Genomic DNA, 26,042 nt, shown 5'->3' with positions numbered 1-26,042 from the left:
GTCTCCTTAACCTTCTGTTAAAAGTTAAAAAAATAAAAAAGGAAGCTGAAAATATTTTATATGCATAATATTTAAACTTTCATGGAAATTTCAGTGATTTTAAGGATCGGTTCACTTTGGTTATGAGTTGAGGGGAGAGTGGAACCTGCAGGAAACGGTCTGAGCCTCTTGAATTCACTGCTTTGTTTGAGGATGTTTATTTGATGAGGTTATTTGGATTCATCTTTTATATGGGATTTTTAAAGTAATAATTCAAGTATTATGTATATTATATGTGTTGCAATTGTTTCAGTGACAAATTAGATTATTTGATATGTGGCTTAAAATTTAAGCAGTCACAGATAGCTCTAACCGGAAGATTTCTTGCTCACATTCCAGATTATACAGAACGTGTTAAAAAATAATTTGTGTGCACAGATATAAATAATGATGTCGCATTTAAAAATCCTATACAGCTTGGGTTTGATATAGTGTATCCGATTTCAAAACTTCCCATGGTCATACATGTTTATACCTTTTTTACGTGGGGAAAAAAATATGTGTTTCCTGGCCTCAAAGTCCGCCAGAGCTGAAGACCAAAACATGTCACTGAGTTAAATGGTCAGGTTTTCTTCCCGTCCTGTTTCTTGGTGATAGTTGAAGGCAGCAGCTTCAGAAATTCCTCCTTGCTTCTTTCATTCATCAATATTTTAATAAAAGTGCTACATCTTGGGAAACTACATATCCTCGGACATTCAGGAGCATCGTAACAATAAAAGCCCATCATCCGGCCTCATGGGATGAGCCCACAGGTCCGTGAATCAAAGTGTGTTGCATTTGGGTCTTTTGAGAAGTATGTCTGAAGTCTCCTGAGAGAAGGTAACCAGTGGTTTCCTTGCAGCCATTTCCCTTGTTGAAAATTAGGATCACAGCCAATTTCCTGGCCAAGAGGCTGCAGCCAGTAGTGCTGGGACCACTGTGTCTTCCTCACTGGAGGCCTAGATTCTGAGGATCTTGGTTCTTTGGTTTGGGGATCTTTTCCCCTTGGCTTGGATTTGTGTGTCTCATGTTGGGCCATGTGTAGAAGCATATTGTCAATATAAACGTCAAACTCTTGAAGTTTGAGAGGACCCGGTGTATATATACAGTCTACTACATGCCATGCTGTGAAACACCTCCACCCCACCTGTCCACGTGTCGTGTGTATCCTTCACGGTTACACGTGTATTAATAAATACAGGAAATAAAGACATTATGCGGCCATATGCATACGGACACACACAGGGAGTACACACAGCGTGGGGAGAGACGCAGGGGGCAGAGTGGGAAAGGGTTATAGCATCAAACACACCTGACCTGAGTACTAAAGCCCCTCCTTTTTGGGTTCGTTGGTTGGTTGGTTTGATTTTTACCTTTTACTAAAACAAGACAGCTTTTCCTGCTTGGAATGGTGAATCTAAGCATAAGTGACGTTAGTACTCTGGGTGTCTGCCTCACGTATTTGCAGTTAACCCAGAACTCATCAAGGGTAGCAGCGTTCAGAGGCGTTTTTGTTTCTTTTTCCCGCCTCTAATATTTGTCATTATGAAATACTTTCACTACGAAATAACTCTTGGTTTTGTTGCCTTATTTGAATGGAGATTTATATCAGTGGATCCAGCTCACAGAGAGCAGCCCTTTGGGGTTGACTGACAGCCCTTGCTATTTCTCTTTTTTTTAATTATTATTTTAAAAATTTCATTGAGGCATATTTGATTTACAGTGTTGTGTTAATTTCCGCTATTTCTACACACATTTTTGGGTGCTGTGACCCCCACTTGTGGCCATAAGACCTTGCCCCTCCAGCCCTGATGGTTACCGTTAGTCCCTGTCTGGTGTCGGTCCGTTTGTACCTGCAGGGCCCTCAGGCATGTGTGTGGCATCATTCCGTGTCACTGGAGAAAACACAAGATGTAAAAGCGACAAGTGACCCATCCTTTGAGGCTGACAAGGGGAGAACCGTTGATCCAGTTGACACCTTGAGACAGATCATTTTGGTTTTGCTCAGAGCAGGCACATGTACACATGTGATCCAGACCTTGGGCAGGTTGCATTTCAGAGCATAGGCATTACACACACACACACACACACACACACACACACACACACACACATTTAAAATCCAGATGAGGAGGGAGACGGGGGTTCATCAGGGACGTGGGCCTCCCAAAGCAGACTCAAGCCACACCAGCAAAACTGGTTGTATCATGGGGTCGAGCAGATGCCCACCCTGGTTTCTCCACGGAGACCTGGCATGTTGTTGTTCTTTGCAGTGTATAAATGACTCTGCACTGCGGGTTATCTTTCGGCATCTCCTGTTATATATGTTCATGTCCTTCCCTTTTCAGTGTCCGTTGCTTTAATAGCTTGTGTTTGACATCACTTTGAAACGTTTGATGATAGTCTAACAAATATTTGTAAGATGTTAAGAAACCTTAAAAGTGAAATGCTGCATTGTTACAAGTGAAACAGAGCAAACAAAAGAAGCTTTGCAGAGAGCCCCAGGGTGGAGAGGTGGGCAGGGCCCACCCTGCTTTGGTGTGTATTTGGTTGGGGACCAGGAGTCTCTCCTGAGAAGGGCCTGGTGGGGAGGCAGCCCAGGCCTCCTCTGCAGGAAATGGCCTCATCCCTTGAGTCCATCTTTTTTTCCTTCTCCTGTTTTGCTGCAATGAACAGGTGGGTGGATGCCTTGGGTGCCTCCCACGATCCACCTGGGGGTGAACTGTGAAAAATGGTGAAAACCCCGAGTTCCAGGCCTGGGGGCCACCTGCCTTCCCCACCACAGGCCTGGCTCTGTCTCCCTTCTCCCAGGGCCGTTTGTTTCTGCCTTTGGGGTGCTCAGAATGCCTGTTGACTAAAAGAGATCCCTCTCCCACCCGCCGCAAGCCCGCCAAGTCAGACGTCCTAATCTGTGAACCCGTTTTGGTCAGGACAGGAAGCACGGGCTCCCTTCCTGCCCCTGTTTTCCTGAGAGAAAACTACCTTCCCTCCTTTTTTGCATATTTGGCAAATGGGCCCACCTTCCTCTCCACCCCAGTGGAAGGCGAGGAGGGCAGTGACGAGGTGAAGGAGACAGCAGGGTCCCTTGCAGGTGGCTGAGTCCAGGGCCTTCTGCGCAGCTCAGGGTCCGAAGGCCCCAGGCCTCCAAGGTAGGACTGGGGGGCAGCCCCCCTGGGTCTCCAGGGGCCACAGGCTCCTGGGTGAGATCGCCCATTTCTTTGCTGCTTTTCCACAGATGGGATGTTCCCAGCGTGCACTCTCCTCCTTCCCAGGGCAGCCTACGACCCAGCCCCTGCCCGGCACCCCTCCTGTTGTCTGTCCTGGGTGATGGAGAGCCTCATTACCTTCCATGTGCTCTCTCTGCTTTCCGGGGTCCCCGCTTCACCTCCTGATGGCTTACGGCACAGGGCCACGGCTTAACGAATTGCTGAAGATGGGCCCCAATGAGTGGGAAAGCTCCTCCTTCAGCTTTTCTCATTCAAGTGTGCAATGATTCGTTTTTCTTCAGCAGTCAGCTCACTGCTAAAAGAAATCTGACTCTCTTCCTGCCATGTTCGCGCCAAAAGTGAGCTCTCATGGACGTGCAGTTGGTGCAGGGCTTCTGGGGTGTGTTGAGGGCAGGTGCAGTGTGCGAGGGTCCCAGCTTTGTTATTTCATCCCTTCCCTCCCTCCTTCCTCTCTGTCTCTGCCTCTGTGTCTCCATCTTCCTTCTGTCTCTCATGTGTGGGGTTTTTGCGGAGACAACTAGGAACTGCATAAAGAATTTTTAAATGACCTTACACACGGTGAAATAGACTTCTGGGCCCCATTGTGGAGTCCACATGCTAAAATTGACACTCTAAATCTTTTTCGGGCAGTTTGAAACTGTCTAAGATTGAACAAGATGGTTTGGATTAGAGTCCTTTTCTAAAGCTAGGGGTTCCACGGTGAATATTGATTCATCAGGTTTTGGTAAATTTTTGTTGTTACATCAAACTTTCACTGGCACACTTGGAGCATATGAAATAGCACGTAAGACACCTCCTTAGACCAAATGGGGAAAATGTTTAATTTAGAATCTTTAGGAGAAATGAAAATGAGGGATTGATCTCTTATAAGCTGACTTTGGAGGCACTCTGAAATGAACTCTGGTGCTTTTAATGGAAACTAGAGAGAGCCGGCGACCCCCTGCTGTGAGCCCCACTTTGAGCCTCCTGAAAAAGTGACCTTTACTTCCTTCTTTGTGCTGGGTTTTGTGTAGGGCAGTGATATTCAAAGAGATCCACAGTGAAAACATATTGATAAATTGTATATCCTACTTCATTAAATTAAAAATCGTACTGCTAATTATCTCAGGTTGTTAGAGATAAGGCAATTAATTTCCATTTAAAAATGGTTTAGAAATTTCTAGTGCATTTCTACCTGCGTTTTCTCACTTCTCTCTGGAGTTGTGTTTGTTTAACCTGAATTTCAAGAATTTTCAGTTTAATTTAGAGCGGATAGCCTTTTGTAAAAGAAATGTAATTTGCTGGGAAAAAAAAAAAGTAAAACATTGAAAATAAATAATTTAAACTTATTTAAGGGCTGCAGAAAAATCTGACTGTAGTGTTTAAAATGAGTTTTCCTATATTTTGCTCCCTGATGGATGTGAGCATTTTCTGCCTGATTATACATAAAGATGTGCTGATTTTGTAGGCCTGAAAACGAGGAAGTTGTAAGCCTCTGTGAGGTTCTACTGACGACACCCCCCCCTCCCCCCTGGGTTTGCATGAGGACATTGTGGATGACAGAACGGACACCAAGCAGTCCTTGTTGGGCCTGATACCCGCTAGGAGAGCATATCCACATGGACCTTGTTACGTGTTCTGTTACGTTGGGCATTTTGTCCTCGGGATCCTACAAGGTTTGGGTTACAGGATAGCTCAGCTCTCTGTCCGTCACCGATTACAATGGAAATCTAGAACTTTTCTTGCTGATTTGGTCCAACTAAAGAACCCATTCAGAATATCAAGTGGTATTCTCCTCTGTGATTATTTTAGTTACTGTCAGTAGCAATCACTGTCACCAAATCATTGATACATTTGTACTTCCTTTACCCTTCTCAGATACAACTGAACTTGACTTCAGCTGACCCATTTAAAGCTGGGGTGACCAAAGTAAATTCCCAAAGTACTGAAGCTGCTAAGAGATTAAGCTGCGATTTAAGGAGCCTGATTTTTGAATTTATATTCTGTGTACTATGAACTTGGTTTTGAAAAGTGAATAGAGATGATTTTTTAAGAATTTTTATAAGAAGTTACTTCATTTTAATTCATTATAGCTGATAATTTTGGGGTGTTGTAGACAGAACTGATCTCAGAATGCAAGTCCTTTAGGGAGAATTTCCCATTAACCTGGAAACCACATGGCCTTAACGTGGAGAGTCAGCCATCAGGATGTCTGCACCCATTTCTCTCTGGAGCCAGCATCGTATGAGGCTCTGGAATACGTTTTCTCTCTCTGTTTGCATCTAGATTTGTAGCTCTTGTTTCCCCACCAGCTAGGCGGGAGAGACTTTTCTAAATTTAGAAAAAAAAAAAAAAAAAAAGTTATATGGTAAACTGGATGAAACTGGATGGTGTCCTCAGTGGGAAAATCAACAATAGCTCTTCAGCTGTTGTTGACAAATAGATATGTATGGATTGCAAACACTGGGTATTCCTGTGGGGATTAGCGTAATTTTACTTCCTTGGGTCTAAATGGCATAAATATAGCTTTAAAAAGAAGTCCGATGGCCTTTGTAGAAACCTCAGTAGGACAGGTATGTTTTTCGGAGTGTTATGAGTAGACACGTGGATTTTGCTACCGTATACAGTTTTAATTTTGAATTTTTCATGTCCACATAAAACTTCACTGCTAAGAAGGCAAGAGGAGATACTGTGTTCGTGACAGCATCTTGCCTTGCTGAGTAAAAAACTGAGTTCATATTGTAACTTTGTATTTATCTATTTTATAAAAAATGAAAAAAAATCTTTGAAAAATAATAGGAACACAAAAACTATTCCTGGGTTCCTCTGTCTCTTCACTTTATGATGACAAGAGATCAACACTTACGAGAATATCCGTGTAAATCATTGTTTTGGTCCAGTTCCTACATTTTTCTTTAAAGATGGAGATGTCACTTTTGTTGCACAGTTGCTGGCCAAGCATGAAGTCTTCTAAAATCGGGAAGAAGGTAGAAGAAAATGATCTAAACTTAGACTTTTTACTTAAGTGATGAAGTGTAAAAGACCATTTATATTTGAGGAAGTGACTTAGGAAATGGCCTCTGATGATGGCCAGAATCAGGAAAAGTCCTCCAAAAGAGTATGTAAATTCGGAGTGTGTCTGCCTCTCCCAGGGTTGCTGAATAAACAGCAATTACTGTTAGCAGTTTGAGAGCCAGTGTACAGGGGTGCACACATGAGCGAGTCCAGACACACAATAGTTGTGTAGTGCTGGACCTTCCTGGGGCACCTGAAACCCAGCTCTGGACCTGTTTTGAAAGCACAAACTGTCTCCAGCTCTGTTTTCTGTATTATTTTCTGATTTCTAATATTTCGCATCTTTTTTCCTGCCTCACTTCGAGACAGGTGGCTCCATGATGGCTTTTACAAACAGTCTCACGGTTCTTTTTCATTCTGTATTAAATCCCTCCTCACTAAGAATGTTTTCAGACTGCAGGGTTTTCAGCTGTTTTTTGAAGAGGCTTCCTGAGTTCCCCCTGACCCTTCCTCTTTTGCATATCAGTTCCTGCCCCTAGAAAAAAAATGTGAGGACAGAATTGCTCATGGGAGCTAATTTGCCCTCAAAAAGCAGGTTCACAGCCGAACAAACCACTGGAGGAAGAGTTCTCTGTAGCTCAGTTTAAAAAAAGTGTGTGTGTGTGTGTGTGTGTGTGTGTGTGTGTGTGTGTGTATGAATGGCTCAGTTAAATATGGGGGAGAGGGTGTGTGAAAGCCAAATTGGATTCCCTGCCATCCTGTTTAAATCTTGTTTTTCATTGTTATTTGTACCAGCCCTAATCTCTGTGGAATAATCATGAAAATGTGTAGATTGGCAGCTAATTTTTGAAAAATGAAAAGACTCAGAAATGGAGTAACTGGGCTCCGAAGTTGTTACGTTCTCCCGACCTGTTTTGTCAAGTTGTTAGGAAAACCTCTATGGTCCCCAGAACCAGACACAAAGACCCTGCATACTGCCTTTGCTTTCTCTTGGAAAGTTTCCTTTTGTAAGAGACAGTGTAATTCACAGTGATAGGGTAGATTTGCAAAAATAAAATCTACCAGTCTGAAGATCAAAAGACTTTCTCTCAGCAGGAATAATGGGTTTTATTAAAGAGGTCTGTGACCTGAGACATTTTAAATAGATTATAGGCTTGGCCCGTGTTCCCCCTTCAAAATAAGCGTCATTGAGATTATAAGGAAATAACCCCAAACGTAACTCTAGTGTAACCTCACTCATCAGGGAGGAAAATAACCAATAGCATCCATTTGTTTGACCAAATAACCAGAATTTAACTATATTGTAGAAGTTTTGTGATGAAGTTTGCCTTAATTGCAGGGTATTACAAAGAACATGCTTATTTTCTGTGAAGGTACAGGTAACACCCATTCCTTATCCATTTATACATTTAAAATTTGGGACCGCCTCCCAAGTGGTCCTGGGTTCAGATCTCAGCTCTGTTGTCTGTTTAGATGTGTGGCCTTGGGCAGAATACTTCTTTCTTAGCCTCGGTTTTCTCATCTACAAAATGGAAAGAATAATATGGATTATGTATAATAAGAAGAATACAGTTTAATCGTAAGGATTAAAGATGCACACTTAGCAAATGGGGATTGAATACTAGATCTACAGTGGGCACTCTGCCGGGCACTCAGATAAGGCAAGAGGACAACGTGGGTGGTGTCCAGGCCTGTGGGGATTATAGCAGTGAAATGCCAGGCGCGTGGTAGTTGCTTCAAGAAAGCGAACTAACCCCGGTATCATTTCCTTTCCCTCTTTTTCTGGCATATATAAGGCACTCAAGAAAGGCTATGAAGTATTTCTGGACAGAAACTCACCCATGTGGTTCATTTGTTGTGCTGTGTACTTAATTCTTTAATTGCCATTCATCAGGGTGGCTTGGAGAGTCATCAAATTGTGGTTCATGGCAAGCATCTGGCTTTTAATTTTGACTTCATTCATCCAGACTCACCTTTCTGGGTTATGGAAAAGCCCTGGCACCTCAGGGAAAGTGCTGTGAGGGGAGGCGGCTGAGGAGGGTCTGGGGACCCCTGCTCTCCCCGGCCCTTCCCACCTGAGTGGTCCTCGCAGGCTCTTGCCGAGCCGTTTTTCAAGCTGCTTGCTCTCCGGCAGGTAGAAATGGGGCCGCTCGTCCTGGAGACGTGCCCGGGCTCCTCTCTCAGAAGCCACGACTGCCCAGGGCTGTTGGATGCTTGTCCCCGGGGAGGCGTCCAGGTTCCAGCCCCTGTGGGTACGGGAGGAGGAAAAGAAGGCGAGGTCAGGGAGGGGCTTCCAGAAGGTCTTGCTGTCCCCCTGGCCTGGCCACCGTGGAAGCAGGATGCTGTGGGCCTGCTTCCGTCCTGTGCTTGGTCCTCACTGTTCCCCTGTTCCCTAGACTCCAGAGGTACGGTGGGGAGAGAGATGGGCAAGTCCCGAGCAGCAGCAGGGGAGTGACGGTCCTGACCGCAGGCTGTCCCTCCTGAAAGGACAGGCCCCGCTGGCTGCCCCTTATCTCTGCATCTGTTTCCCCTTGTGGGGGGTTCAGGGCTGCTCACTCCGAAGAGACAATAAAAAAGTTCACGTCTGTAAGAGCTGCCCGGTGACGGTAATTTCCTGAGATTGGTGTGTTTTCTGCCATCAATATGTTGGCTCTGGCCTCAAATCACCGGGGCTCCCTGTGCAGAGCAGAATATGGCAATGTTCCCGTGAAGTAAGTGTACCCTCTGGCATCTCCCTTTACAGGCCTGCTGGCCTTCGTTTGGGTTTAGGTGAAGGTTTGTGAAAATAAGGTGTTAAGTCACTTTTGTGATAAACTCCCCTTCCTGACTGCAAGCTCTTTTGTACTGAGATCAGATCAAGCCTGAGTCCCATTTTCCATTTGACACTGGGCACTGCTTCCACGAGTCTAAAAAGAAACCCAGAGCCTGGGCCGTGCCTGTGTTCCCGGAGATGGGGTTATTTCACTGTCCCCTTCAAGACCCTTCCAGGCTGCCCCTTGGCAGCTTCTTGGTCTTGGAGGGGGTGGCGTTTCCTCTCCCTCAGACAGTTTTCCATTGTCGGATTATTCCTTAGTCTTTGCCTAAAAGCAAAGTCACTTTTACAAAAAAGACTCACTACTTTTTAGTCCCAAGAGATGCAAATTTCGACTTTGGGGAAGTTTGAGGGAGCTTGTCAAGCTACGCCCCGAACCACTGTGTGATGTCAGACAAGACAGGCCACAGAATCACAGGGCCAGCGTGGACTGTGCCCTAATGTCTTCCGAATCTCAAAACGATGGTGCCAACAAGACATTCGTCCAATCAAGGGGGGGCAGCCCGGAAGCACAGCCCCAGGACTGCAGTGGCTGCAGGCCCACACGTAGTGGGTCTGTGTAGGGTTGGTAGAGAGTGCATTTGGAATTCTAAGTGAGTCTGAGGACGTAACAGTTCCACATGGGGGTTGCAGACATTCAGTGAAAATGGAACCAGGCCTGTGACAGGGATCCTGCATCCTCTGATCACTGGGGTTGGCTGCCTACCACGCCCACTGTCCAGAGCACCAATGGACACTGAGGCAGGGCTGGATCCAGGAGGGTGCCCTCGCCCTGCCCCCTCGGAACACACAGGCACACGCGCCCGCCCGGCAGAGCCGGGCCTGGGCCTTAGCCACTGGCCCAGAGCATCCTTTTGCTGCTTTGTGACACGTTCTCACATCTCCCCACCTGAAGAGACCGATGCACCAAGGGGAGCCGGGAGTGGGTAGATTTTGCCCCGACAGTGAACCCAGAGGGTCCATAGGGTCCGGTGGGCTGGAAGGCACCTTCTCCGGCAGGGCTGGGGTGGGCCTTACGAAACATTTTCTCTTTTTACTCGGAAATTACTTGAATATACAGTAGGGTATTGAGGAAATCAGTCCCTGCCACCGAGCAGTGCGTAGTCATTAAAACAAGAATGCCAATGCATATTCGTCAATTAAAAAGATACGTGCAGTATTAAATGAAAAAATTGTTTTACAACAGTTTATTTGGAATATGTTTAGTGTCCTGTTCTTCTAAAAAGTTCTGTGTGTACACACACACACACATACACACACAGAAAAAATGTAGTAGTCCTAAGCAGTGGAAATGATGGGCATTTACTTGCCTCTGTGTTAAAACAGTTGTAAAATATGTATCACTCACATAGCAGAAAAAAAGTTCAAAGTCAACAAAATAAAAATTGGGAGTTAGAGTATCATTTGTTGCTGCAACATTTGGGTTCTATCTACTATACGTCGCCCCGTCAATACGGGGACACTTTAGAACTGGTTTGTGATATTTCACTGTAAAATACCGTGTTTGTCTTCAGAAAGCTGAATCTTGTATTAATGCCGCTCAGTGAACACAAAGGTTTTTCTCATTTGAGTCTGCCTTGTTTCTTTAGAATTGTTTCAGCACGTTTCAGAAGAATCATAGGTTTTTTACCTTTTTTACTGTTAAAAGGATGTGAGACTTTGGACACATTGCTTTTTGGTGACCCTAGACAGGTTTCGTGTTTGCTTCTGGGACTAGTTTGTCAGGCTTTGCTTTTGGTGGACCCTCAGTCTTGGGGCTGAAACATAAGTGGGCCATGGGGCCTTTTTCCCTTCTGGGGTCACGGGCTGTACCCCTAAGGCCCACACTTGCCTTGGAAATTTGAGTCACAGCTCAGACTGGTGCAATGGCTTTTTCAGGAATAGATGCAAACCCTTCCCCATCCAGAGCCAGTGCTGGTCGTCCGTGACTCTTCGTGACTAGCGCCGCCAGGACTGAAACCGAAAATCTGTATTCCGAATGCACCATGACGGCTGTTACGTACACACACACATGGCCTCTGTCTGCTCAGAGCTGTAGCCTCCCCTGAGAGGGCCAGGCCCCCTGAACCTTCCATCACTGTGCAGGCATCTGCTGAGAACAGGCCTGAAAGCGCAGACACACACATCTGAACGGGAGAGACAGAGGTGGTCCCCCAGAAGGAAGTGAGCTGATTTCGAGTCAAAACAGGCTCCATTGGCTGGTTGGAGAAGGCGCTCTTCTGAAGGTTGTCCAGCAGGGCATAAACACGCAGACTTGGTGGAGGTCATCTGCCGGTGGGCCCCAGCTTTCCTACCCACGGAGCCTCCAGATGTCACCTACCAGGGCTACCTGAGACCTGTGAGGTGCAGGCCAGGACCTTGAGTGCAGAACGCAGCCATCCCTCCCTCCTGCTCGGCTGACGTGGCCTCTCCCCGGTGTTTGTGGTGGCCACGAGCAGAACGGTCCCCATCGCCACCCAAGGGCAGCTCCTCCAGGCTCGCTTTCTCTCTTTCCACCCGCCTGAGGAGCCAACCACGTGTCAGCAGAACAGGAAGGTCTGGGCACTCTCCGGGTCCGGTCTGGCAGCCGTCGTGAGGTTTCCTTCTCCCCGCGTCAGAGCCTGGCAGGGTCTCAGGCAGGGGCCCTGAAAGAGCGGGGGACAAAGCCAGCGGCGCGAGGCCCATCTGCCAGGCTGGAGGTGTATTTATTATTGATGGACGGAGCACGGTGGCTGCTCGTATACGCAGCCCTGCCTGGGTAAATGAGACATTCTTCAGCAAATTGCTTCGTCTTTTGATTACTGATTGTACGCGTGTCACCAAGCTGACTCAAGGTTCATCGATGCATGCTCAGTAAATTAGAAAGAACGTAACTGTGGATCAGCCCGGAGAATGAATTCTGTGCCTACAATGACCCAGGGCCATTTAATTTTCTGCTTAATTTTGTTGCAGTCAGTTTGCATTTTGGGTTATTATGCGGTAGGAAATTAACAATAAATAACAAATTTGGTCCTCCTGTCCTTGTAATGATATTTTTATAAATCTTTGTAATGCTGTTTTTCAAAGGATCAAGGTCTGTGCCAGTCTGATACTCCAGCGAGTGTGTGAGGAGGAAAATGCATTATTCTTGGTAGATAGCCTCGTTGTTAAAGAGCTCAGCCCTTATCTCTCTCTCTCTCTCTCTCTCTCTCTCTCTCTCTCTCTCTCGTATCTTATGAGTAATTTGCTTTCAACTAAAATCCCTTCCTCTCTTTCTCAGATAACCCGAGGACCATGGATGCTGATGAGGGTCAAGACATGTCCCAAGTTTCAGGTGAGAGCTGGTGAGATGCCCATATGGGGAGTCCAGGAAGCCCACTCCAGTGGGCACCCAAAGCCAAGGTGCTTGCCGGGGGGGCGGGGGAGGTAGAGGGCTGTCCTGCCAAGGGAAAGGCCGAGATGGAATTGGTATCCATGTTTCACTTCAGCTCTTAGAGATTATCCCAATGTGGCAACCAGGACAGAAAAATCTCCCTCCCAGATAAAACTGGTCTTCCTGTTACATCTGCGAGCAACTTGGAAAGGATTTAATCTATGTTGATACTCTGGGGAAGCAGAAAGGACGGGTGATCTGCCCTAGAGTCCAAACACAGGCCAGTGAAAGAGAGAGAGAAAGATGGAGGGAGGAGGCGGAAGGGAGACAAGGAGAAAGTAGATTGGAAAACAGAGTTTGGGGCACAATTCAGGATACTTGCTAAACGTGGCAACAACGCTGCCCCAGTCACCATAGGTTTATTTCAAGCCCTATTGGACATAGCTCCTCCCATCCCGGGAGACCCAGGGCCTGGGGCAGTCCTGGGAGATGAGGCCCAAGGTTGGATCACGCTGTCCTGCTGGGCGATGCCCGTGCGCTGGACCCCCAGCCGGTCTAGCCAAGCCTGCCCAGCTCCATATTCGTGGGCCCAGGAAGCCCACTGTCTGGCTAGTCCTGAACCTGGATGGGTCCGCAGCAGTCGGGTTTTCAATATTTTATATTCTCCAGTCTCAGGCCCATGGTCGGTCCCAGGTAAGCCTCTCTGCTAGAATGGCCCATGCGGTCCTCTGGGCATGGCCAACCTGCCCCCACTGGTTTCCAAGTTGTGAGTGAATTCTGCGTCTGGGCCTCGGTCCGTCCTGGTGATGGAGATCAGGGCTGAGTGTGTGGCTGCCACTCCCGGGAGATGAGCAGGAGGGGAGATTCAAGTCCCCTCCACCTGGAGACGGCCTCCTGCAGCCCACGGTCCCCCCTGCTCTGTCCCTGCCACTCCTGTCATTTAGAAAGTCTGGGTTGAACTCTCCAGGCTGTGAAGTACCAGCAGACTCCTGGCTTTTCAGCTGTGGCATGTAGGCAGTTGATGGACAGTTGGAGGACGTGAACATCGGTCAACATGTTTGGCCTTATCTGTAGAAACGAAAGTTGTGTTGGAGGAATCAGCCCAGGAGACATGCTCGCACACAGGCACAGGGCGTTTCTGCTGATGCTCGCTGCAGCGTTGGTGCTGATACCGGAAAACTTTGGTCCCTCCATGCCCTTGTTCGTTCGGCTCTGAACAGTGAGGGCCATCGGAACATAGTCATGTGGAAAGACATCCAAGATGTATGTGAAGGTGAGAAAAGCGTGTTTCAGGATGATATGCAGAGTATGATCCCATCCTTTGAAATGAAAACGTATCACACACAGACACACACACACACACACACTTTCCACATGCCTGTATATACGTTTAGGAAAATTCTGGAGTGATACTTATTAAACATGCGCTTCCTCTTGGAAGACTGAGGTTGGAAGGAGGGGATGGGTTAGAGAAGAAGGGGACGGAGACTTTGGCTTCTCATCTTCTACCTTTCAGCATTATTTGGATTTATTTCCCTTAAACACACACTTTGTTTCTTAAATGTAAGTAGAACAGCAACAACAATAAAACTATTTAAAAAAACAAAAATGTTCGCTCTCTGGAGCCTCTCCTTCGGCTTGGCCAGGATCTGATAGCTGCTGGTAGATGCAGTCTGAGCTGAAGGAGAGGTGAGCCCCATTCCCTGGAATTGCAGACCATGGCTAGAGGTGATGAGAGGGCCAGGAACACGGGATGTTAAACATCCCAAAGGCGCAAAGAGACCCCTTCATGGTTCCTGATCCTCTGTGTTCCCTTGTCACCTTCGTCTTGGGTGGCTTCCAGATTGGCGTCTTACATGATGCATTGAGGAGGAGAGCCCTTGGGTCCATGCAGACTCTGCTGTCCCAAAGGCAAAGCCGAAAGCCTGAGCCTGGGCTGGCATCTCTAGAAAGTTTTGTAGAATGGCCAGTCAATATTCTGATCCCCTCAGTTGGTAACAAACATAACAAAACCCTCATTTTCTTCTCCTATTTTTCTTGCCCTTGACATTATGCTAAACACTCAATTTGTCTGGAAGTGGCTAAAGAGAAGGTTGGCAGGGGGTGGAGTCAAGAGTGAGGTTGGCCTGAAAAAGCCAACTCTTCTTTGGTTTAAAAAAGATTCAAGATTTGGTCTGAAATTTACTTTGGTATACTCCTAGCAAAGGAAACGCTACCTGTAGTACTTTACACAAATAGTCCTTTGGATTGTGTTAAGCTTGGAGCATTCTAAACAGAGATTAGAGCATTTAAAGAGTTGTGCCCTTTTTAAAAATATTTTTAAAATTTTATTTATTTATTTTTTGGCTGCATTGGGTCTTCATTGCTGCACGTGGGCTTTCTCTCGTTGCGGCGACGGGGCTACTCTTCATCGTGGTGCGCGGACTTCTCACTGCGGTGGCTTCTCTTGTTGCGGAGCACGGGCTCTAGGCGCGCGGGCTTCAGTGGTTGTGGCTCGCGGGCTCTAGTGCGCGGGCTCAGTAGTTGTGGCTCGCGGGCTCTAGAGTGCAGGCTCAGTAGTCGTGGCGCACGGCCTCAGTTGCTCCGCGGCATGTGGGATCTTCCAGGACCGGGACTCGAACCCGTGTCCCCTTCATTGGCAGGGGGATTCTTAAGCACTGTTCCACCGGGGAAGCCCAAATTGTGCCATTTTTACTAGAGATTTGAAGCACACTTTTTCTACTTCTTGCTGCTTCTCCAATACAATCCTTGTAACGATCACTTTTCCTTTTTGATTTCTAAAATGGAGGAAAGTGGCAGTAAGCTGTAGAATAAGGATGTACATTTAGCCAAACAGAAGTTAAATTTTTGATTTATATGGGGGATATGTTCTGAATCATCCCCTTTCCCCACAAAATTATTCCTTGTTATATGCTGCTCCCAAAAAAGAAAAATAGATTTTTGTCTAAGTTGAACCCTACGAAGTTGCCACTATCATAGGTAAAAAAAGTTCCAACATCAGCAACTGCATGGGAGTCCACCTAATCTATGTGCACTACTCCCTTGAAAAATAGAGAAGTACTTAATACCTAACTCTTTTTTCAAACTACCTGTTTCTTTCTTCCCTGGGATTTATCCTAAATGTGGACTGAGCCCTGGTTTACAGGGTCTTGCATATAGTAGGCACTCAATAAATATTTACCCACTTGCATCCACCAGAGTCGGGAAATGCTGTTGCATAGGCTTGGTGGAGAGTATGTCTAAAGCAAAGCCATCCTTTCCTTTAGGGCACATCTCCTTCATTCTTTGGGTAAGTTTTCTATTGCTTTCTCTGTCTCTTTTTTCTTTGGCACACTTTCCAAATTACTAGTTATGCGTGTGGTTTATGGTTTGTTTCGGGTTCTAAGGGGAGAGGCAGCCTGCGGGAAGACAGGAATTGTGAGGCCCATATCAGCACCTCATCTGTGCCTCCAGCTCTGAGACCTGAAACCGTTCTCCATGCCTCCTGGACCACTGTGTGTCCTCTGCAAAATGGGGGACTGGAGCCAGTTGAGCTTAAGGATGCTCAGGCTCCTGGGGCCCTATGGGATGTTTTCTCAGTGGTTGTTTGTAATGTTCTTTGGAACAAGGAAACAAGAACTATGCTCTGTAGACATCCATCGCCTGCCTGGGAAATGAGGCTCGTCTACGTTGAAGTGTCAGTGCAAATGTTAATCAGAGTAAGTCACATTGATTGAGTGCTTGAGATTTAACAAACACCACCCTCGGCATTTTTCTCCTTTCAACTTTACAAGACCCCCATGAAGAAAATGCAGGGACTGTCTTCAATTCACAGGGAGCTGAGACTCACAGTTTCAATAACCAATCAGAAGTCCCACGGGAGCCAGACATGGCACTGAGTAGGAGCTTCCCCACTATTCTGTAGAGTCTATTTCCTGAGTTGTTATTTCCACCGAGGAATTACGTTCTCCTGGGTAACTGTGCATAGTAAAAACTCATCCACTAGGGAGAAGGGGAATCGCAGAACTTTGTTGGGTGAATTATAATCTACTTGAGGAATATTTGCTTGCTGTTGATAAGCTAATGATACAATTTTCTCATCTAATTTGCCCAAAATGCTTCTCATAGGTAAAGCTTTATTTGAAACACGGGTAGTAGGTAACTTACATAGAAATTGGTAAGAAGTTTCTTCCATTTTTCTAAATAGGTAAAATGACCTCTCACCTCCTAAATTCTTCCATTTCAGTACTTGATTTCTCACTGTCTGCAGCTCTGCGTGTCTGTGTGACACTGTACGTGCACTTGGGGGACACATGGGCACTTGGTGCTGTGCACACCTCTTTCTATAGGATGTTATATTTACAAAATAATACCATAAGCTTACTTAGCATATTAGCATCCATGCACTTTATTATCTTATCCTCACAACAACCTGTGAGCTAAGCCAAAATCATGTTTTTTAGCCTCATTTTACTCTTGAGGAAAGAGTCTTAAAGAGGTGACTTATTATGGAATCTGTCTTGTAATTGGTCAGATCTGAGCTGTACCCTGTGTCAACTAACTTCTAGTCACAGTGTGTTAATATCTGCTATGTGTTGGCTTGATTTAATAACTTCATTTTCTTATCTTTTATCATGGTGTTGTATTTTATACCCGGTGTTGTATTTTAAGCGGTTAACTGGGTAAATTGGTTTAAAATCAACACATAAAAATATGTTTGCTCCCCATGAAGGTCATGATGAAGTGGTGGAGGTTCATCGTGGAAATCTCCAGCAGGGGAAGGATCCCAGGGTCGCTGAGTACCAAGGCTCAAGCCAGCGATTAATGCCTCAGTAGCCGCTGCTCAGACTTGGGGGCTTTTAGGCAAATCAGATGAGCTCTTAAAATCCATCACAGAGTGCAGGCGAGGTGAGGCTGAATTCCAGCAGGGCTCGTGACAGGTACGCAGCTGTCTCACCTCGCTCTCTTCCAGTACTGACTTTTTACCAGATGTCCCTGCACATGCCGAGACTCATGTTTTATTCTCGCTGCTTCTGCGTGGGGAGCTCCTATGGATCGACCCGACCCAGGGTATTTAGAATCATGGTCCCTACTGTTTCCATTATTCCTTTTCCTCCCCCGTGTAGGAAGCAATGAAAGCGCTGAGATGCTGCAGGACTGCTGGGCTGTAGCTCGGCACAGGAGCCCAGCCAGGCGGAAGCGCGCCTAGGGTCTCAGCAAGTTCTCCCAAGAAACGAATCAGTGAAATTTGCAAAAAGATTATGTGGATGCATTTTTCACGTGAATGGAGGAGAGAGACCACATCCCTTCACTGGATAAATCCCGATTCTTTATGATGCTCCCTTGGTTTCCTCGTGCCCGGGCATCTAAATTGATCCCAGAGTTCTCCAGTGTTATCATCAGGAAGCTCAGAATAAAAAACAACACAAAACATGAATACAGTCTAGTTTCTCAGTGTCCCACTCCCAGCCCGTAGCCATGACGGCTGGTTAATCAGAAAGGCAAACGTGCACACCCCACGCTCTGTACCTTTAATGATCCGGTCAGTTTGTTGGGCCAGAGTTCCCATGGTCCGTTCTGTGGAGGCTCCTTGGGGGTCTTCGCAGAAGCAAGTGGCCTGGGCCTCTGGTCCTTCAGCCGGAGGCTGAAGATGGGCACAGAAGACGGGTTTCGTATATTGAAGTTCTGTGTAAGAACTAGAGATTTTCACCCGAAGTGAAGTAAGTCAGACAGAGAAAGACAAATATCATATGATATCACTTATATGCGGAATCTAAAATATGATACAAATCAACGTACCTACGAAACAGAAACAAACTCACAGACGTAGAAAACAAACTTATGGTTATCAAAGGAGAAAGGCGGGGAGAGATAAATTAGAAGTTTGGAATGAACAGATACACGCTACTATACATAAAATAGACGAACAACAGGGGGTCCTACTGTATAGCACAGGGAACTGTATTCAATATCTTCTAATAACCTATAATGGAAAAGAATCTGTGAAAGAATATGTGTGTGTGTGTGTGTGTGTGTACGTATAACTGAATCACTTTGCTGTATACCTGAAACTAACACAATATTGTAAATCAACTTTACTTCAATAATTTAAAAAATATATTATTCTTACCCCAAAAAAATTGAAAAAGAGTCCTCTGACCACCTCCCTGAAGTCCTCAAGGTTTGAAGACCATAGCTCTAGGAAATTAGAAGGAAAAAAGAGTTGTCAGTTGGTCATATGCCTCCTGCCGGCTCCTGTTCAGAGCTTTGGCCCACCTGTACTGGTGAACAGTAACACTGCATCTTTAGCTGTTGCTACTTTTAAAGTCTTCCTTTTAGGGCGGTGAAAATATTACTGATGTAATGCACATTTAGTGTAACACGAGCACTTCAATCATTTTCTCTCTGGCCTTTGGCTTTTCCTTGGGAAATTCCTATCAGCCTGCCCCACCTTTAACTATCCATCTTGTATTGGCTATCCAAATATACCCATTAATGCTCTTTCTGAAAATATGCCAATTGAGGTAATTACAGCTAAGCTGGAATATTAAACTGTGATGTCTGGTTTTCTTGTTGTTGTTTTTTTTGTTTTTTTGATACGCGGGCCTCTCACCGCTGTGGCCTCTCCTGCTGCGGAGCACAGGCTCCAGACGCGCAGGCTCAGTGGCCACGGCTCATGGGCCCAGCCGCTCCGCGACATGCGGGATCTTCCCGGACCGGGGCATGAACCCGCGTCCGCTGCATCGGCAGGCGGAATCTCAAGCACTGCGCCACCAGGGAAGCCCTGTGATGTCTGTTTGCTAGAGAATGCGCTACTATTCCCCAAAGCATCGCCTTGGTGCCTTGCAGCTTCTATTTTAAATTATTCCTGGAAGGGTCGTCTCCTATGCCGGGGATGCTTGCACTGGTCCTGTCCTTCCCCTGAAGGGTTGTGTTGCTTTTCACAGGTGGTTTATTCAAACAAACAAGACAATTTCGCACTCTGCCTCGCCCTGTCTTCCAGGCTTGTCTTCCACAGCAGTGCTCCTGGGCTATTCTGCATCCACTGGGGGCCTCACCAGCTCTTTCCTTGCCTGGGCTTATTGTCTCCTAACTCAATTTTAGGTAACATCTATGTTAGAAGGTACAGGGGTTTCCATTTCAAAGGAGAAGGAGCATTTTCTACACATCTAGGCTTCCCTGTATTGAATTCTTGGGAGTGGGAGGGATTTCCCCATTTCTGGAGCTTCCGATGAAACCTTATAATATAGTCAAAAGCAGAGTCGGGCATCCCATAAAACCCTATCTCATTTGGTAAATCCTACTTTGTGAAGCAGCTTTTAGAGTTGTGTGGATTCTGTTTTGCTTTCATATTTTGAGGATAAAAATTCCTGGTGGCAGACTCTCTGTGCACGTGGGGCAGAATCGTGTTGATTCCCTGTTCATCCTCCTTCCAGGCTTCCCGGCCCCATCAAGTTAATCAAGTCGGGCAGCTGGCAAAATACCTACCCCCTGGCTCTGGAAAAAGAGAGTGAACAGACCCAGAATGTGTAGCTCTGAGCAGGACACTCAACCTGGTGACCTTAAAAATGAAATAATATGAGGGTGTGGTGAGCAGGCTTGTAGGAAGGTAAAGTGGAACAAACTTACAGGGGAAAATTTGGCCCTAACACGTGAAGAGGCTTAAAAATGTGGATGCCTTTTGACCCAGGCATAAAACTCCCGGGGTTTATACTATGGTGATTCTTAAAAACGTGGGCAGAAGCTGTCTGTCTGGAGGTTTACCACAGTGTTGTTTCATTAAAAAAAAAAAAAAAAAAGATTGAAAACAATGTAAGTTCAAAAGTAGAAAAAGGATTTAAATAAATCCTAGTGTGCCCATGCAGTGAAGTATTACACAGACACCACAAAGTTATGGAAGTAGGGCCACTGGTTATGAGAATGTCTAAAAAGTACAGTTTATTTTGATCAAGAAAATATGTCACCACGCATTATCCATAATATATAAGTATCCATGTATGTGTACACACACACACACCACAGTTTTAATAGTGGTGATCTCTAGGTGATACGTAGTTTTCACATCTGTGTCCTCTCAGTTTTGGGTGTGGCAATGATACTATTTTACAAAAAGGAAAGCAGGTTCTAATCCCCAGAGAGAAACGTGAACTCAATCCTGTAACTCGAATGAAGCCAAACCACGGTGAGGCCCATCGCAGTGACCACCACCCCAGGGGTGACCATGTCCCCAGAAACTCAAGCTCCTAATTGCCTCCTCAGGGAAGGAAAGCCCCCCGGTGAGTGACACCCCCGACGATGGCGATGAACCCATGCCTGTCCCTGAAGACCTTTCCACCACGTCTGGAGGCCAGCAGAGCTCCAAGGGTGACAGAGGACTGGGTAAGTGGCCTCCTGTCCACAGACTGTCACGTGCTCTAGTCCTCCTGGACCTTTGTCTCTTTACAGTCATTTCACCTGTGGTTTCCCCTCAACCCCCCCACGTCAAGGAGACACAAAATGCAGGACGGGGCCCTATCGTATGCAGGACGGGAGACCCAGCTCAGTGTGGTCTTGAGCCCCATGTGGGAAGCAGCATGGCCAAGCTGCCGAGCATCCCCCAAAGCAGGCACATCACTGGCCTCGTGTCCTCACCGCACCGCAGCCACATCCAAGTTTATGGATTGTAGACGGGGAAAACTATCCATTTTATGTGTCATGGCAATAGGGCTGTTCATTTTCATAGCTTTGGTTTAGAAGGAGCTGAATCTGGCCATGTTAAGTTACCCTTCACATCTCTGTTTCCTGAATGTCCAGTTTAACTGAAAGTAGAAAATTTGACAAGTAGAAGAATTTTAATGTTAAAAAAAAATCTAGATAATCTTGACTAGCGGACATTTACACGCCTTCTCCATAAAAGAATGTGTATGGAAGTATCTGCTTACCCAGGCTACAGTTCATGGTGAGAAATCTCAGTCCACCCTCTTTAAGAAAACAGAGGCCCAGAGAAATTCAGTGAATTAGCCAAGGTCACATAGCAGAGTCTGAAGGAGACTCCATTTCTGACTCAAAGACTGGTTTTCACTCCATCATACCCTATTCTCATCAGCTAACGAGTCAACAGTTCCTTGGAATACCTATCTTTTTTCTTTTTATAAAGATAAAACTGTGATGTTGAGAGCCACTTATCTGCACAAAAGAGTATCGTGAAGGGTACACAGGTGGAAATGAGGTAGGACAGGTAGGACAGATCTCATGTGCATCAGCTCATAGGAGCCACAGCCAAGGAGGGTACGTGTGTAAAGCTCTCGGGGTTCTGAAAATCGCCAGTTATTTTCCTGTAGGACATCCTAATGTGATAACTAAGAAACAGATTTTGTATGTTTTCATGTGTCTTGGAAACCAAATAGACCCTGGGTATTATGGTTCTTCTGTCTTAATTTAGCTGTACAGACAGACAAAGATAGTGGCTAAAGCCCTTTGACGTAGGTGAACCAAGAAAACATGTACATTTCTGAATGCCTTTTCCCTGTTAGAAAATGTATATGTGGGTGAGTAGGGGGAGGGAAGAAGGTCTGTGGATCTTGCCTTTTGTTCCACACACATCCTTTCAGGGTTTCCCAAAGCTGAGACACGAAAGAGCATGCTTTATTGTAATTGATGCACTTATGTTTAAGATTGTCTTCTGTTTATTACAAGAGATACTGGTTTGTCATACACCCTGTACTGCTGCAAAGTTTCCTTTCAAGGCACATTTACATAAATTACAAGATCAAATTTAAGTAAAAACATCGGGACGATGAGGGTGTGTATACCTGATAAAAATTTGCAAAGGCTCAGGGACCAAAAGCCAGAAGAAATTATGTGGATACGTACCCACTAACCATTTAAATGAACCGAGAACCCAGACATCAGAGTTAGGACTCCGGGGTCATTATGGAGAAACTGGGGAGCTGCCCCCCTCCGCCCCCGCACCGAAATCCCTGCATGCTGTGCAGGCTGACAGCCACAGTCACCTTGGGCAACCTGTAGAAAACTGAAAGTCGGGCCGGTTCCTGGAGAGTGGAGAAGAGTCCACTTGGTGTAGGTAAACAAGCCTTCGTTATAAATGCCTTCACGGTCTAAATATACCACCCCTTAAGAACTTCAGGTTTTGGGTGACCTGCCTTGGTAAGAGGTCATCAAGCCCCTGGTTCCAAGGCTGCGTTCTGGTGGTGAACTTCGGGCTGGGTCCTGACGGAGCCCGTGCAGGTGTGGCTGGTACAGCCGGGGGGTGTGATCTCCCGCAGGCTCTCTCCAGTGCTTGCTCGCCATGCGACACGATGCTCACCCACTTCTCCTTTCAGCGTAAAGTTTCTAAAGACTGAATTTCAGAGTTGTAAAACTTCAAATGCCCAAGCATCCTCTTTCCTTGGTTTGTAAACAGCGGCTGCCGTGTGGACAGTCAGGGAAGGTGGTTGGAAGTGGGGGCCAGGGACAGAGGAGTGATGGGTCACTGCCAGAAAACAGAAGCACAGACTACAGGAGGAGACAGCGGGCAGGTTTAAGGAGACAGGTGAGTGGGAGAGAATCCCAGAAGACCAAAGGGTAGAGAGAAGCATCAAGGAAATTGACTGCTGTTCACGCTCGGCCAGTGAGCTTTAGAAACCATCCCTTATGGCTTTTGAAGGAAACCAGCTGGCTTGAGTAGGCGGTGGTAGGTTGTTTATTAAAGTGATGCATCTTAGGTAGCACCGAACAAATGAAGTCTGTCAGTAGCGTTAGGAGACCGCTTTAAAAGATGGGGAATTCGAAGCCGGAAGGAAAAGGAAAGGCACTCAAAGGCACGTTTCCTCAGCTCCCTGGGAAGAAAGCAAAGGAAGGAGGGTCAGGGGACAGACAACAGGAAGCAGGAGCCCCGCCCTGCTCAGGGGGGCCCCTCCCTTCACAGAAGCCGGAGCAGCACAGCACAAAAAGGAAGAGCCAGGGAGAAGGCACCGGGGAGGATGGTGAGGAGGGCGGAGGCTGGCCCAGGAGAAAGTTGCACCTGGGAGGGCAAGGGTGGAGCCTGGGCCCCTCCCAGGCAGACCTCTGAGCCTTGTTGCCCTCATTTCAAACTGGCGGCAGCATCGGAGCTCAACTCACAGCATGGTCTCCAGGGGTAACTGAAAACATGCAAACTCGCTTTGCTGAAGACAGAATAACAAAGTCAAAAAGTAAAACAGACAGTAAAAGGCAGAAAAAGATCTTTTAAAGGTTCATGGGCAGAGTAAAGGAGCCTGTTGTAGCTGCCCCTGAGAGAAGGGAAAGACAATGGATGAGATTTGCAGCACCAGGAATAGAAGAGGAATTTACTAATTAAAAAACTGTGATCCAGAGATCAAGCAAACCGAAAAGACAGCCAAGAAGACGGGGGAGGGATCAGTTAGGAGAGGGCAAGACCAAGAGAGAGATTGAGGTGCTGGCTGCCCCCAGACCCAAGGTCCAGTCAAGGGTCCTGGCTCCTCCGGTGGAAATGTCAAGGAGAAATGGCGACAGGCCAAAAGATGGGAAAAGATGGGAAAGTCTTAGGTGATAATAGATCACTGGGTGTCTGTTTTAGAAGGAGCCAAGTGATGCTTTTGAAAAGCTCTGAGCCCTCCTTACCAGTTTTAGACAAATCTAATCCCAACCAGGAGAACAGACCTGAGTAATGAACAAGTTGTTGGGAAAGGTAGAAACCAGCCCCCTAAGAGGGGGAGGTAGCATCTCACTGGTGGCAGGTCATTCCCAGCATGAGAAGAGTAATGATTTCGCACCTCAAGCCTTCCCGCAGTCTTGAGGGAAGTCCTGGAGGACTCTGTGGAAAGGTGGTCAGAGGAGTAAGGCCAGGCCAAGGCTCTGGCTCTCATCTGGCTCCATTTTCTTCTGGGTCTGAATAAGAGGACGCAAGGGTCTGAAGTGCAGCGTGAAGAATGTAAGATAGACACAGGGCTTCCTGGCCATGAGGGATTTAGTCATCAGGACAGCCTACTTAATGAGATGCTAGCTCGTTCTTCTGAAGTGGTCCCTTTAAAAATGAGAGAAATCTTGCCTCTCTGAAGTGGTTGTGTATGAAACTGCTAAAACGGAGGATGCACTCAGTGACCTCCTAAGGCAACCCCCAAATTTACTCAGTCACCCATGGCAGGTGCCCTAGAGAAGTGGAAAATGGGTCGAGAGTTCTTCTGACAGCTGTTGACCAGGGGTGATTAAAAGTGTCTCGTGTAGAAATGATGTCAGGACGGGCGTCTAACGGGACTGAGTGAAGGAACGAAAAGCTTAGTTCTTTTCCTCCTTTATTCAATAACCCGTATGTTGCTTTCTTCCTTCGGGCGTGGATTTTTACCCATTACTGCCTTGCTCTCCCTTTGCTTGTGTGGGTTTCCCTGTCCTAAAATTGGGCAGGGGTCTTCCAGCTGCCGCATGCTATCAGTGAGTGCACAGGCCTGGAGGGGAAGGGTGAGGACTGCAGGCTGGCTGGTTCCAGCCCCAAGAGAGACTGTGAATAAAGTCAGAAGCCCCTTCCCCTCTGAGTGTAGATGGCTGGCAGGGAAGGAGGCTTGCTGGGCTGGAGCAGAGGAGACAGGGAGAGGCCAGAGATGGAGAAGAGAGATTTGAGGCCAGAAAACCAGATGGTACCCTAAGAGAGATGCCTGGCAAGGTTAGGATTTAGAGTAGAATCAAAGGGAAGACCCAGGGGCAGAAGCCCAGTAATGCCCAGGGAGTGGTTGAATTAGCCGACGGCCAAAGACACGAGGCTGGTTTGAGGTTGAAGGAGGCTTTCCGAATGGCTCGGTCGGCTCCACGGACAGACAGTCAGGATGACCTTGTGTAGTAGTCACTCGCATGCAGAGGGAGATGCGAGGTTGGGTGCCTTTTGAATACGGGGCGATGACGTGTGTTTGTGCCTTCCCTGCCACATTCTAGAATGTTCTTCCCTTGCTCAGGACCTACGCCCAAAGTAGGGCGGTGACAGCCATTGTTTCCTGGGTGGTTTATTGCAGGATGTAATTCCTGCAGGTCACATCCCCCAGAGTGGTGTTTGGAGCATTCTAGAAGCTGAATTCTTACATCAGCTTGGGTCCTTGGGTCCTTCCCTTGGAAGATTTTGACCAGGGTTTGATTCACCCTGGCAAAAATGGAAAGAAAAAAAAAAGTAGAAAAAAAATCTGGCGTTCTTGCCCCCGGAATCCAGGAAAATGATTGTGTCTACGCATAAATTCTCTTTTTTGGTCCATTCACTTGAAATAAACATTGCTTTATTCCATCATGAGTTCCAGACCTAAAGTGTGAATCGTAAGAGGATTCATACATTTTCCACTGGTGATCCTGGTACCAGATCTCACTTTTGTTTTAAAGTTCTAGGCAGGGCACCATGACGGTGGCCACCGTCCGGTGGGTGAGGGCTGTAACACCTCTCCACAGCCTGGGTTGATGGGAGACGCTGGAGAGGGTTTTTCACGGTGGAAAACAGTGGGCTTTGGTCTAATTGGAGCTGGGGCGCTGGCGTTTGAGTACGGATGCTGCGCCCGCTTATCTAATCAGCAGTTAGAGGAAGTCGTTTTTATCTGTGCAATGCATCTCCTCTGAACCGAGAAACCCCATTTGAGCTCGGGAGAACTATTATCTCACAGCATCTGAGCATTAGCTGCAGCTGGTCTCGAGCTTGTTGGGATGGGATGTGCGCCGTGAAACAGTCTCACAG

The 26,042-nt window shown here is 46.7% G+C and overlaps 1 protein-coding gene across 6 annotated transcripts in view; it reads left to right on the top strand.

Annotated features, from left to right (window-relative positions):
* Positions 1-26,042, top strand: part of IKZF1 (IKAROS family zinc finger 1) — an 86,971-nt gene that overhangs the window by 1,229 nt on the left and 59,700 nt on the right. For all 6 annotated transcript variants that reach the window (XM_032643048.1, XM_032643047.1, XM_032643046.1 and 3 more), the window contains exons 2-3: positions 12,290-12,343; positions 20,621-20,740. In XM_032643048.1, coding sequence (XP_032498939.1) covers positions 12,304-12,343; positions 20,621-20,740 — 160 coding nt within the window. In that variant the 5' untranslated portion in view covers positions 12,290-12,303. The remainder of the gene's footprint in view (positions 1-12,289; positions 12,344-20,620; positions 20,741-26,042) is intronic.

Source organism: Phocoena sinus, chromosome 9, assembly GCF_008692025.1.
Source record: "Phocoena sinus isolate mPhoSin1 chromosome 9, mPhoSin1.pri, whole genome shotgun sequence".
NCBI lineage: Eukaryota > Metazoa > Chordata > Mammalia > Artiodactyla > Phocoenidae > Phocoena > Phocoena sinus.
This window is presented reverse-complemented; position numbering and strand designations above follow the sequence as displayed.